Source organism: Mercenaria mercenaria, chromosome 5, assembly GCF_021730395.1.
Source record: "Mercenaria mercenaria strain notata chromosome 5, MADL_Memer_1, whole genome shotgun sequence".
NCBI classification, from domain to species: domain Eukaryota; kingdom Metazoa; phylum Mollusca; class Bivalvia; order Venerida; family Veneridae; genus Mercenaria; species Mercenaria mercenaria.
Window position 1 is genome coordinate 87,515,263 of NC_069365.1, and position 14,505 is coordinate 87,529,767.

At 37.4% G+C, this 14,505-nt stretch overlaps 1 protein-coding gene across 7 annotated transcripts in view; it reads left to right on the forward strand.

Moving 5' to 3' along the window:
- LOC123558619 (neurobeachin-like) overlaps positions 1 to 14,505 on the forward strand; it is a 268,481-nt gene that overhangs the window by 71,341 nt on the left and 182,635 nt on the right. For all 7 annotated transcript variants that reach the window (XR_008371116.1, XR_008371114.1, XR_008371117.1 and 4 more), the window contains 7 exons: positions 896 to 1,064; positions 2,769 to 2,911; positions 5,266 to 5,363; positions 6,048 to 6,140; positions 7,053 to 7,161; positions 7,931 to 8,012; positions 11,125 to 11,248. Coding sequence is in view for 3 of the 7 variants with exons in the window: in XM_053544219.1 (XP_053400194.1) it covers positions 896 to 1,064; positions 2,769 to 2,911; positions 5,266 to 5,363; positions 6,048 to 6,140; positions 7,053 to 7,161; positions 7,931 to 8,012; positions 11,125 to 11,248 (818 nt within the window). In the remaining 4 variants the exon portion in view is untranslated. The remainder of the gene's footprint in view (positions 1 to 895; positions 1,065 to 2,768; positions 2,912 to 5,265; positions 5,364 to 6,047; positions 6,141 to 7,052; positions 7,162 to 7,930; positions 8,013 to 11,124; positions 11,249 to 14,505) is intronic.

The window sequence follows — 14,505 nt, forward strand, 5'->3', positions numbered from 1 at the left end:
CAGGTGGGGTCAAAATCAAAGGAAAAGCCTGTTAACACTGTAGAGGCCACATTTAAGACTTTATCTTCATGAAACTTAGTCAGAGTGTTACACTTGATGATCTTTAGTTCAAGTTTAAATCTGGGTCATGTTGGGTCAAAAACTAGGTCACCGGGTCAAATCAAAGGAAAAAGTAGTTAACACTTTAGAGGCCACATTTATGACCATATCTTAATGAAACTTGGTCAGAATGTTAAATTTGATGATCTATAGGTCAAGTTTAAATCTGGGTCAGGTTGGTTCAGAAACTAGGTCACTAGGTCAAATCAAAGGAAAAGCCTGTTAACACTCTACAGGCCACATTTATGACTGTATCTTCATGAAACTTAGTCAGAATGTTAAACTGGATGATCTTTAGGTAAAGTTCAAATCTAGGTCATGTCGGGTCAAAAAATGTTAATCTTGATGATCTTTAGGTCAGTAGGTCAGGTGAGCGATACAGGGCCTTCATGGCCCTCTTGTTTGTTGTAAGATCCTAGTAAGTAGGTAAATAGTTGAGGAATACCAAGCTGACTTTGGGATACTCTCAAAGAGGGAGATAAGCATTTTTGGGAATATGTTTAACAAATTGAAGAAGCATAAACTGATGACTTGATTACATTTACATTAAAATTTATTCTCAATTCATTGTTTTGCCTATACATTCAGGTTTCAGCAAGTTGTTTATTCCATTACATGGTTAGATGCTTTATTCTGCAAAACAACTCGCACATTTGTATCATGTGGCATCTAAGAAGTCTTTTCTGTTTGCTTATATCTGGCAAAAGCTTTGTTTTTTTAACTTACGAACTTGAAGTGCATGCACTTAATTAATTTCAGACTCGAATATTTGAAATATGATATTTCTGTGTTACAGGTCCAAACAAAATTGTATTGTTACCTAGCAACAGATTTTATCAATGATGCTCAGATATATAACAACATACGGCGTGTGAGTGCGGTGCTTCAGACCATGCATACATTAAAATATTACTACTGGGTGGTGAACCCCAAAGATAGAAGTGGTATCACACCAAAAGCAGTAGGTAGGTATTGTCATATAATTTTGTTATAAGTATTTCATAGTTATGTAAGTTTACTCAATACTTTTTATACGTCCTGCGGCGAGCGGGCGGGCGGTGTCCAAAGCATGTCCGCTCTTTAAGTCAACTAGTTTTCATCTGATCTTCACCAAACTTGCTGACAATGTTTTTGGGCATAATATCTTGGCTAACTTTGATTACCAGCCAAATCGCCACAGGCACTCTTGGATTATGGCCCTTGAATTACTCGAAAAGCTGCGAATTTAGCCTTGTCTGCTCTCTTACATCGAACAGTTTCCATCTGATATTCACCAAACTTGCTGACAATGTTTGTGGGCATAATATCTCGGCCAAGTACGATAACCAGCCAGATCGCCAAAGACACTGCCGAGAATGTTGTGTTGCGCCTAGCTCCAAAAGTATTTGACGTAGAGTCACGAAACTTTACAGGAATGTTGGTCAGCATGTGTAGTTGTGCACCTGGGGTTTCGTGTCCGGATTCATTCAGTCTTGTAGGAGTTATGGCCCCTGACTTAGTAAAAAATTGGTCATTTTAATGTTGTGTCGTGCGTAGCTCCAAAAGTATTTGACCTAGAGTCACCAAAGTTTACAGGAATGTTGGTCAGCATTTGCAGTTGTGCACCTGGGGTTTCGCGTCCAGATTCATTCAGTATTGTAGGAGTTGTGGCCCCTGACTTAGTTAAAAATTGGTCATTTTAATGTTGTGTCGCGCGTAACTCCAAATGTATTTGACCTAGAGTCACCAAAGTTTACAGGAATATTGGTCAGCATGTGCAGTTGTGCACCTGGGGTTTCGCATCCGGATTCATTCAGTATTGTAGGAGTTATGGCCCCTGACCTAGGAAAAAAATGTCATTTTAATGTTTTGCCGCACGTACCTCCGAAAATATTTTACGTACAGTCATTATATCACTACACAAGACCAGACTTCTTGTCCAGACTTACTCAAAAAAAAAAGTTTGTGAAACATGTATGTTAAAATGTACTTGACCTAGAATCATAAAACATTAGAGGATTGTTTTATAGCCTATGAAGTGTTCAGTTTAGGATTTTACTCAGCTAGGCCAGAGTTATGGCCAACTAAGTGAAAAATACACATAAGGTTCTTAGAAGTTTATGTTGCAAACATCTTAAAAATTGTTCAACCTGAGTCATTAAACCATGTTACAGTGGCAGGAGTGGGGGCATCTGTGTCCTATGGACACACATCTAGTTTGTTAAAGAATTTATAGATATTTTCTAGTAAGAAACAGATATGCAGTGAAAGATGTTTTATTTTACTGTTGTTCTTGTTAACTGAGTGAAAATGGCATAGAAAACGCTACATCTAAAGTTACTTGTCGTTCACTTCTGACTTGTGCAGGAAAGTTGTTAAAGTTCATAATGCCTTTGTTTATAATGTAGCTCACAAGCTATCTGTTTCGATAGCTGGATTATTTGTATTTAACGTAAATTTAAATACACTGATACTTTAACTGCTTGTTAATTCTCAGAACATTGACTGGTTGGATACAGTTGAAAATGGTGTGAAAACCTCTAATTAATCCTGAAAAAGTACTTTGGTTAGTACAAGGAGTATTTCGTCTTCAGTAGCTCTGAAAATTCAACTGGTGTCAAACTTGTAACAAGTGTATTCATATATAATGCAATTCTTGACACTTTTTTCAGTATTATTTATATTTGCAGATGGTCCTCGCCCAGACTATGATGAAATAATCAAGTTGAGGTCTTTCATGTTGCTGTACATCAAACAGTTATTGTTGAAGGGTCAGGGAGTGCAGGAAGACGAGTTACAGAGTATGCTCAACTACCTGTGTACATTACATGAGGTAAGTACCCATTTATGTCACATAAAGTAAGTACCAGAATATGTTACATGGGAGAAGTACCTGTGTATGTTACATGAGGGAAGTACCTGTATATGTTACATGGGAGAAGTACCTGTGTATGTTACATGAGGGAAGTACCTGTATATGTTACATGGGAGAAGTACCTGTGTATGTTACATGAGGGAAGTACCTGTATATGTTACATGAGGGAAGTACCTGTATATGTTACATGAGGGAAGTACCTGTGTATGTTACATGAGGGAAGTACCTGTATATGTTACATGGGAGAAGTACCTGTGTATGTTACATGAGGGAAGTACCTGTATATGTTACATGAGGTAAGTACCTGTATATGTTTCATGGGAGAAGTACCTGTGTATGTTACATGAGGGAAGTACCTGTATATATTACATGGGAGAAGTACCTGTGTATGTTACATGAGGGAAGTACCTGTATATGTTACATGAGGGAAGTACCTGTATATGTTACCTGAGGTAAGTACCTGTGTACGTTACATGAGGTAAGTACCTGTATATGTTACATGAGGTAAGTACCTGTATATGTTACATGAGGTAAGTACCCGTATATGTTACATTGGAGAAGTACCTGTGTATGTTACATGAGGGAAGTACCTGTATATGTTACATGGGGTAAGTACCTGTATATGTTACATGAGGGAAGTACCTGTATATGTTACATGGGAGAAGTACCTGTGTATGTTACATGAGGGAAGTACCTGTATATGTTACATGGGAGAAGTACCTGTGTATGTTACATGAGGGAAGTACCTGTATATGTTACATGGGAGAAGTGCCTGTGTATGTTACATGAGGGAAGTACCTGTATATGTTACATGGGAGAAGTGCCTGTATATGTTACATGAGGTAAGTGCCTGTATATGTTACATGGGAGAAGTACCTGTGTATGTTACATGAGGGAAGTACCTGTATATGTTACATGGGGTAAGTACCTGTATATGTTACATGAGGTAAGTACCTGTATATGTTACATGAGGTAAGTACCTATGTACGTTACATGAGGGAAGTACCTGTGTACGTTACATGGGAGAAGTACCTGTGTACGTTACATGAGGGAAGTACCTGTGTACGTTACATGAGGGAAGTACCTGTGTATGTTACATGAGGGAAGTACCTGTATATGTTACATGAGGGAAGTACCTATATATGTTACATGAGGTAAGTACCTGTATATGTTACATGAGGGAAGTACCTGTATATGTTACATGGGAGAAGTACCTGTGTATGTTACATGAGGGAAGTACCTGTATATGTTACATGGGAGAAGTACCTGTGTATGTTACATGAGGGAAGTACCTGTGTATGTTACATTGGAGAAGTAGCTGTGTATGTTACATGAGGGAAGTACCTGTATATGTTACATGGGAGAAGTACCTGTATATGTTACATGAGGGAAGTACCTGTATATGTTACATGGGAGAAGTACCTGTGTATGTTACATGAGGGAAGTACCTGTATATGTTACATGGGAGAAGTACCTGTGTATGTTACATGAGGGAAGTACCTGTGTATGTTACATGGGAGAAGTACCTGTGTACGTTACATGAGGGAAGTACCTGTATATGTTACCTGAGGTAAGTACCTGTGTACGTTACATGAGGTAAGTACCTGTATATGTTACATGAGGTAAGTACCTGTATATGTTACATGAGGTAAGTACCTGTGTACTTAACATAAGGTAAGTATCTGTGTACTTAACTTGAGGTAAGTACATTGTTTTCTTTACAGTGATGTAAAAATATGTTTTACCAAAGGTAATTGGTCTGTAATGTTAACTGGAAATCTCTGTTTGCACTTACACATTTCATATGGCAGTTGGCACTCTTTTTCCATTACTGTAGCATATATTGGTACATCGCATTTTTTTCCAGCCAGGGAATTCCTAAATCACATTTCGAGAATGTGTAATTGAACTGAGAAAGTCAGTTGTCATTAGAAGTCCAATACCTAATTTGATTATTAGGTAGATCCTGAAACATGTGATTTAATCTTGACTGTATCCTTATTTTTTTCACCAGTATTCATTCCAGATAAGAAATAATTTCAAATTTTCCTGCTATTGCGAAATACATGGGCCAAGATTTTGGGAGGACCACTGTCATAGATTTCTTTATTATAGACAAGTTTCATTGAAATGAATTACAACATATGCACATAAAGTGAAGTTGACAAGGCTGTAAAACACTGGTATTACTTCCATTATGTTGTCTTAGTATTATGGGATTAAAATGTCTAAAAGGTTTTCTTCTGAAGTAATATAGGACAATGTTTTACGGGTCATGTGTGTTAAGACAATTTCTAATTGCCACTATACAGGATGACAACTTGGTCGATGTATTAGAGTTACTGGTAACATTGATGTCTGAACATCCACAGTCCATGGTACCTGCATTTGACAAGAAACAAGGTGTCAGGTAGGCTCAGTTTACTCATTACTTTTTCCTTACTTGTTGTAAAAATTTAAGTATAACTGTTATTGTTGGGTAACAGAGATATTATAAGCATAGCATTTCTTGTAGATGTGACATGGCTTTCTGAAGGAGAGATGCAAAATGATCCAATCACTTGGCCTGAGCTGTGTTGGTTTGAGTTTTACTGTACATTTGAATTGAGAAAGTGTTAGTTTAGTGGTAGAAGGTTTATGATTCTATCCTGGTGTCCACCCTTGCCACAGTTGCACAGAGGGTGGCATCTTCAGTTTTCTTGAATTGTTAAAGCATACACAATTCAACAGTTAGGTACAAAACTGCCCGTGAGACTATATTTTCTAGTCCTTTAGGGTCATGGAGTCCATTCAATATGTAATAGAATTCCTCTTAAGGCAGTGCTACAGGTGTGAGGGCTGTTGCACTTCCATTACCTCACATGAACAGACTGCCAGTTTGATAACATGTACCCAGGCATATGACATGTATTGTTACTTTATATGCATTTAACCGGATACACAAAACTTGATGTCATAGAAATACAGTTGAGCCTGCCTTTATGGCCACTGTATCAAACAGTCACCTGTCTTAAACAGCCTTATTGTGTCTCTGCCTTGGCTGGCTGCGTCAGACAGGTTTTGCTGTATGTAATTATAACCTTCACTATTTCAGGACTGTGTTCAAGCTTCTGGCATCACCAAATGAAGACATCAGAATCAAAACGTTGAAGCTGTTTGGTTTCTGGCTCAGCAGAAGTACACCCAAGTATGTCAGTTACACTAAATGTCTTTATGTAGTATGATAAGGAATGTTTGCAGAAATATGGTTTTAAAGACTTTCCTGTAAACCTTGAGATGATCTAAAACTGGCCAAATTTATGAAGGAAGTATACTAAGTCTTGCAAATTTAAAATTGTTAAAAATCATTCCTAGCTGTATATAATAGAAACAGAAATGTAATTCAATGGAAAAATGAGAAATATGGCCCTCGTGAACAGTTCTAGGTTATTAACAAACTGTAATACAATAATTTGTTTTGATTGTTTAATATGGATTTAATACAAGCACTGATTCTGAGCAAATAAATGACAATTTCTTTGCATGAATCACAGAGGACAAATGATTTCAGACATGTTTTCTTTTGTTATACCGTCCTTGAGATGTTTGCCCCATCCAGCCATTGAATGCAGGCAACCAGATTTTTGTGCTGTAGTCTAACTGGACAGGCTGTACATGCAGTACAGTGATAATGTTTAAGTTTAAGTCATATTCTCATTGTCAACAGTAGCAAATAAACATGCACCAAAAGCCTGTCTTGTCAATTCAGGATAAAATAATGTGATTGATTTCATTTAATTTCATGGGCACAATATCTCATGTTTGGGTTAAAATGGCTATTCTCTGGGGCTTTGAATTCGATTATTTCAAAATTTGAACATGAAATAAATGCAAATTTTCATTGGAGTTTAGTTTCCTGGATTGACATAGCTGCAAAAAAACCCACAAAAATTGCTACCCCATAAAAATTAAAGATTTCACAGTAATTATACTTCCTAAACAATGTATTTGCAAAAATAACAAGATATTTCCATGATGTCATACACCATAGGCACTGTTGGGAATGGTTTCAAACAAGACTAGAATGTTTTAATAAATGCGTTTTTTTTTCTGTTTTTAGGAGGAAGCAGGATTCACTATCGCAGCACAATTTGTTTTCTCTGCTAGGAGAAAGGTTGCTACTTAATGATCAACATATTACCATAGCAACATATAATGCTCTCTTTGAGGTAAACATTATTTTTAGATATCATATGTTAATACACCTTTGTTCTGTAATGAATATGTGCACACTTGCTTCCTTAACCCTTATCATGTTGGACATGATTGATTCTGTCTTTGCGACTAGTGCAAATCATGATCAAGGGGCCTCTGTGGCTGAGTGGTTAAGGTCGCTGACTTCAAATCACTTGCCCCTCATGGATGTGGGTTCGAGCCTCACTCAGGGCGTTGAATTCCTCATGTGAGGAAGCCATCCAGCTGGCTTACGGAAGGTCGATGGTTCTACCCAGGTGCCCGCTCGTGATGAAATAATGCACGGAGGGGCACCTGGGGTCTTCCTCCACCATTAAAAAGCTGGAAAGTTGCCATATGACCTATCATGTGTTGTTGCGACGTTAAATCCAACAAAAATAAATCATGATCAGCCTACACATTCATGCAGTCTTGATCATGACCTGCACTGTTTGCTATTTAGTCAGTATCTTTTTGTTATGCACCCCTTTTAACAGTTAATGTCCAAATTGAAAGATGGACAAGTTCATTATAGAAATTTAGCAGGGTAAGGGTTAAGGTAGTAGATGTGATTATGTATTCTTGTTTGCTAATTTGGCAGTTTTCAGCTGATAATTTTGCTTGCATGAGCATGTGATATTCCACTTCAGTTAGGGAAATATGAAACAACTTGCAAAGGTTACATTATGGTAATTACTTTAAAGTCAGACAGTTGATATATTGATGCAAAATTTACAAAGACAGAACAAATTTTTCATATTTCAGATGTTAACAGAGAGAATTAGTCTAGAATCTCACAAAGGGAAACATGAGGAACCAGAGAGCCATTTCAGGATAGAAAATTCTGGTGCGTACATATCACATATTCTGTTGTAGAAAATTCCTCCACTATTAAGAAACAAATCATGGTTTAGCAGCTTCCATTTGGGTATAGGAAATATAGGTGTGTTGTCTGTAGCTTCAGTGTATGATTATAAAAAAGACATTGGCATTATGTCTTGAGGCACAGTGTATGGGTATGAAAATACGTGTGAGTTGTGTGGAATGAATGTGTATAAGAAACATCTGTATGCTTTGCATGGTCCCAGTGTAGAAGTATGAAAAAAGTGTGTGTTGTGTGGAGTTACAGTGTATTTGTATGAAGAACATGGATGTGTTATGTGGAGGCCCGATGTATAGATATGAAAAACATAGGCATGTTGTGTGGATGCCCAGTGTATAGATATGAAAACCGTGGGTATGTTGTATGGAGGCCCAGTGTATAGATATGAAAAACATTGGCATGTGTGGAGGTCCAGTGTATAGATATGAAAAACATGGGCATGTGTGGAGGTCCAGTGTATAGATATGAAAAACATAGGCATGTTGTGTGGATGCCCAGTGTATAGATATGAAAAACGTGGGTATGTTGTATGAAGGCCCAGTGTATTGATATGAAAAACATGGGCATGTGTGGAGGTCCAGTGTATAGATATGAAAAACAAGGGCATGCTTTATGGAGGTCCAGTGTATAGATATGAAAAACATTGACTTGTGTGGAGGTCCAGTGTATAGATATGAAAAACATGGGCATATGTGGAGGTCCAGTGTATAGATATGAAAAACATGGGCATGTTGTATGGAGGTCCAGTGTATAGATATGAAAAACATGGGCATGTGTGGAGGTCCAGTGTATAGATATGAAAAACATGGGCATGTGTGGAGGTCCAGTGTATAGATATGAAAAACATGGGCATGTGTGGAGGTCCAGTGTTTTGAAAAAAAATGATGAGTTATTGTCATCACTTGAGCGGTTGTCGGCGTCGGCGTCTGCGTCGGCGTTGCCTGGTTAAGTTTTATGTTTAGGTCAGCTTTTCTCCTAAACTACCAAAGCTATTGCTTTGAAACTTGGAATACTTGTTCACCATCATAAGCTGACCCTGTATAGCAAGAAACATAACTCCATCTTGCTTTTTGCAAGATTTATGGCCCCTTTTGTACTTAGAAAATATCAGATTTCTTGGTTAAGTTTTATGTTTAGATCAACTTTTCTCCTAAACTATCAAAGCTATTGCTTTGAAACTTGGAATACTTGTTCACCATCATAAGCAGACCCTGTACATCAAGAAACATAACTCCATCTTGCTTTTTGCAAGAAATATTGCCCCTTTTGGACTTAGAAAATCAGTTTTCTTGGTTAAGTTTTATGTTTAGGTCAGCTTTTATCCTAAACTATCAAAGCTATTGCTTTAAACCTTGCAACACTTGTTCACCATCATAAGCTGACCCTGTACAGCAAGAAACATAACTCCATCCTGCTTTTTGCAAGATTTATGGCCCCTTTTGGACTTAGAAAATATCAGATATTTTGGTTAAGTTTTATGTTTAGGTCAACTTTTTCTCTTAAACTATCAAAGCTATTGCTTTGAAACTTGCAACACTTGTTCACCATCATAAGCTGACCCTGTACAGCAAGCAACATAACTCCATCCTGCTTTTTGCAATAATTATTGCCCCTTTTGGACTTAGAAAATCATTTTCTTGGTTGAGTATTATGTTTAAGGCAACTTTTCTCATAAACTATCAAAGCTATTGCTTTAAAACTTGCAACAGTTTTTCACCATCATAAGTGGACACTGTACATCAAGAAACATAACTCTATCCTGCTTTTTGCAAGAAAGATGGCCCTTTTTAGACTTAGAAAATCATGAGTAGGACAATATTTCTATTATACAAAAAAAATCAGATGAGCGTCAGCACCCGCAAGGCGGTGCTCTTGTTGTTACTATACTATATACATAGAGACTGCATATGCAATCTTGTGCCGCCTAATCTCCTGAATCCATGCACACAATTTAATGAAACTTTGCACAAGTGGTCATTAACAACAGTTGTTGTGCATGGTGCATGTTAGGTTCTTTCAAAAAAAAAAATTGCAGAGTTACGGGACTTTGATTTTTGTTACTATACTATATACATAGAGTCTGCATATGCAATCTTGTGCGAGCCTAATCTCCTGAACCCATGCACACAATTTAATGAAACTTAACACAAGTGATCAGTAGTAACCCTAGTTGTGCTTGGTGCATGTTAGGTTCTTTCAGAAAAAAAAATCTGCACAGTTATGGGACTTTGTGTACTGTCAGTGCGTGCAGGGGGTAGATTCATCACCTTTAGTGATAGGTCGAATTTGTTTTCTATTTCTTTCACAGTTTGTTTAAATTGATCCAATGTTATATAGATCTGTGAAAAAGCAAAAGCATCAGCTTATGGTTGCTGTTAGAAAAGCAAACATTTTATCTTCATACCACATCACATGTTTTCCATATGCAACATTGGGTAAAATTCATGCATCTCATTTGAAGATTTGACTAATGTAAACAATTATAGCCAGTCAAAGGCTGTAACCTCTGGAATGATCTGTCTGTGGGGTTAGCAAATTTCATGGTAGTTGGAATGGGAAAGCTGTATTTACAGTCAAACCAATGTTAAGCAACCATTTACAGATGTGAAACAGAATAGCTGCTTCAGGTGGCTGCTCTACTCAAGTAAAATGTCAGTTTGCGAAGTTAGCAGGCAAGTGGCTGCAATATGCAGGTGGCTGCTAAGCATGTTCATTGAAACACATTTTAGCTGTGCCTTGAAAAAACCAACCGTGCAGTCTGGTCAGGATCCATGCTGTTTGCTTTCAAAGTCTATTGCAATTAGAGAAACCGTTACCGAGCAGCATGGATCTTGACCAGACTGGAGGATACGCAGGCTAGTCTGGATCCATGCTGGTCGCAAACGCACTATGTTGGTTTTCTGATGGCGCAGCTCATTTGGATTGCAAGTAATTTAAAGTGTTACTCATGATTTATAAGTACAGTCTTATCTTTAAAATTTGAAATCCACGAAATATCAGTTTTTGCCAAAATCACGAAATGTTATGCCCACGAAATTAAATGATTTCACAGTATCTCAAATTTCTATATTTGCAGCATTACTGAAAGTAGTTGCAACGATGATCAGACAGTCAAAGCCAAGCCCAGAGATCCTGGAAGTGAAAAGGGTATTCTTGTCAGACCTCACAATTCTGTGTAAAAACAACAAGGAAAATAGAAGGTAAATTGCTAGCTTGGTGTGTACCAAACTTTTTACTATACCTGCTAATTCCTAGTACTTAGCTTGCTTGTAATGAAGCCAAAAGGTAGGTCTTTATATTATGATTAGCTTATAGGATTAAGTTGACAAGCAATGGAAAACTGAAATTAAAATTCTGACTGGACTTACCTGGCTGATGGTTAATGGTAGGGGTTTGTACCCGTTCTCAATATAAACAGAATACTGTTACTATAAGATTGATTGATGCATTATATGAAAGGATGTTGTATTTAGTCAAAATATCAAATAAGTAAATAGAACCAAAAGACAGGTTTTTGCAATCTATTCCAGTTGCCATTTTATTGTATTCCCCCCCCCCCCTCCCCCCGACAACAAAGTTGTAAGGGGGGGTATACTGGTTTCAGGTTGTCTGTCTGTCTGTAGACGCAATCTTGTGCGCACAGTGATTTTTTTTCAGTTTTGGGGGAAGGGGGTCGCTGCCCTTTGGAGGGGGGAAAATTCGACGTAAAACTAAGAAAAGGGGAATTTTCATTTGTGTTGAAATAAACTATAGTTTCAAGTTTATTGATAAATTCAGGGCCCATAAGAGCATCTGACATGACATACAATGTAGCATACATTTTGTATCAATACCAGATAACCAAATAAATTTTTCAAATGTGGAGGATAAGACATCCATTAGACTACCAAAATTTACAACAGACATTAGGTCCATTCTTAAACAAATCGGTGAGTGGCTGTTTTTTTATTTCTGTCAAAGTCTGACATTTGCAGTCACTGTTACATTTGACCTGTCACAATAAAAACAAACTGTAAAAAACAATGTATGCGTCGGACTAGTCTCTTCCCAAAGCATAAAATCAAACCCTGACTGACTAGAAGATGGAAAACTCAACACTACCCGGCCAAACAAATAGAATGCAAATCATTTACAGACTAACATTCAACAGCGTTGTTGTGCAGAATAATAAAGCGCTTCGATGATTCTGATTTATCAAGGGAAGTGACTCCAACCGGTGTCGATGTAAACAAAACGCGAGATACCGCGGTGAACTGTTTTCTATATGAAAATAAATAAAATAAACTAGTGAATTATGATTTAATTGATTGGATTTTTTTTTTTTATTTTCGGAGGGGAATTTTAGGCATCGGAAAGGGGAAAAAAATATACTATTTTGAGGGGGGAATGGGGCCGAATTTCGCCGAATATTTTGGTGAAAAAAAACGCTGGCGCACCATCTCTCCTTATCCCCTTGACAGAATTTAATGAAACTTCACACAAATGATCAGTACCAACAGTAGTTGTGCATGGGGCATGGTAGGTTCTTTTAAAAAAAAAAATTGCAGAGTTATGGGACTTTGTTTTTTTGTTACTATACTATATACATAGACACAATCTTGTGCACACCATCTCTCCTCATCCCCTTGACACAGTTTAATGAAACTTCACACAAGTGATCAGTACCAACAGTAGTTGTGCATGGGGCGTATTAGGTTCTTTCAGCGACAAAAATTGCAGAGTTATGGGACTTTGTTTCTTGTTAACATACTATGTACATTCACCTTTAGTGATAACTCTAGTTGTATTTATGCAAGGTAGATTCAACTGTTGAAATCCTATGACAAAATTATCAGGGGTGTGGAATTCCTATGTCCAACTTGTCCGACTCGGGACTTTTTGACGGCGGACAAGTGAGTTTTCACATTCCGTTTGTCCGCGGACAAGCACAAATCTTCTGGTTTGAAATGAAAAAGGAAAGAATAATTTAGAAACGCTGAACAGTACTTCAAGTTATGGAGTTTATAAAAGAATTTGACGTACGAAACTGATGTTTCACCAGCCGAGCGGCCTCTCAATTTCTCAAGTTTTGGGAAAACCAAACTGCGTCTAAATTTAGCATCTCTTTCTCTGCATTCTGATTGGTTCCCTGTCACGATCTCATGTAATTTTTGCACATGATAACTCGGCGAATAGAAACCGGAAACATAAACAAATATCACAATGTTTTGGACAAATTCGTTGTTACAACTTTGTCTGCCAACAAAAATGGAAATCAACAGTCAAAGCACAAAGTGGTCGCTATTACAAGTCAGGAAGTATGATGTTTTCTGACAGTCAGAAAGTTTCATGCTTTCTCACGTGGCTTCGCATGGCATGATGGGGAGTCTTTTAGGTCTTGCCGACGAACACAAACTAAAGTGTCAAAAGCTTTTTTTGTTTTGAAACAGCTAATACACTTTATTATGTTTGCTTTTGTAACTACTTGTAGATTATTGTCCAAAATATAGAATTATTTGCATGCTTAAATGTTGAAAATCCGGGCAAGTAAGTTTTGACTGCGGACAAGTAGATTTTTAAGTGGCACTTGTCCGTGGACAAGTGAAAAATATTGTGATTTCCACATCCCTGAATTATGTTTGTCATGACTGATAGCTTCAGAGGCACCAACCAACAAGCATGGTTTGTACAATGTAAGGTAAAGCATCTGTCCATATAATGCATAAATTCTTGGTTAGAAAAGCACTACTTTCAATGTTACATAAAAATCTATACTGTCGGAGCCATGAAGGGAGGGAATAATATAAAATGGAATAAATATTACTTTCTGATCTTTAGTGAAATACTCGACATATGATAGATCAAAGAGCTATAAAAATAAATAGATTGGCAACTTGAAAGGCATATAGAGCAAATCTCGCCAACATCACATGGGAACTGAAGGAGATCTCGTTTTACTGGTGTATGAAAAAAATCAGCAAAAGGATAAAAATTTCTGTCATGAAAAATTTTCTATCAGATCGTTTGTTCATAATGATAATGGTATCTTTTTAGCTCACCTGTCACAAAGTGACAAGGTGAGTTTTTGTGATCGCGCAGCGTCTGTCTTCCGTGCGTGCGTAAACTTTTGCTTGTGACCACTGTAGAGGACATATTTTTCATGGGGTCTTTATGAAAATTGGTCAGAATGTTTACCTTGATGATATCTAGGTCAGGTTCGAAACTGGGTCATGTGCGGTCAAAAACTAGGTCAGTAGGTCTAAAAATAGAAAAACCTTGTGACCTCTATAGAGGCCATATTTTTCATCAGGTCTTCATGAAAAAAGGTCAGAATGATCACCTTGATGATATCTAAGTCAGGTTTGAAACTGGGTCACATGCCATCAAAAACTAGGTCAATAGATCAAATAATAGAAAAACCTTGTGACCTCTCTAGAGGCCATATTTTTCATGGGATCTGTATGAAAGTTGGTCTGAA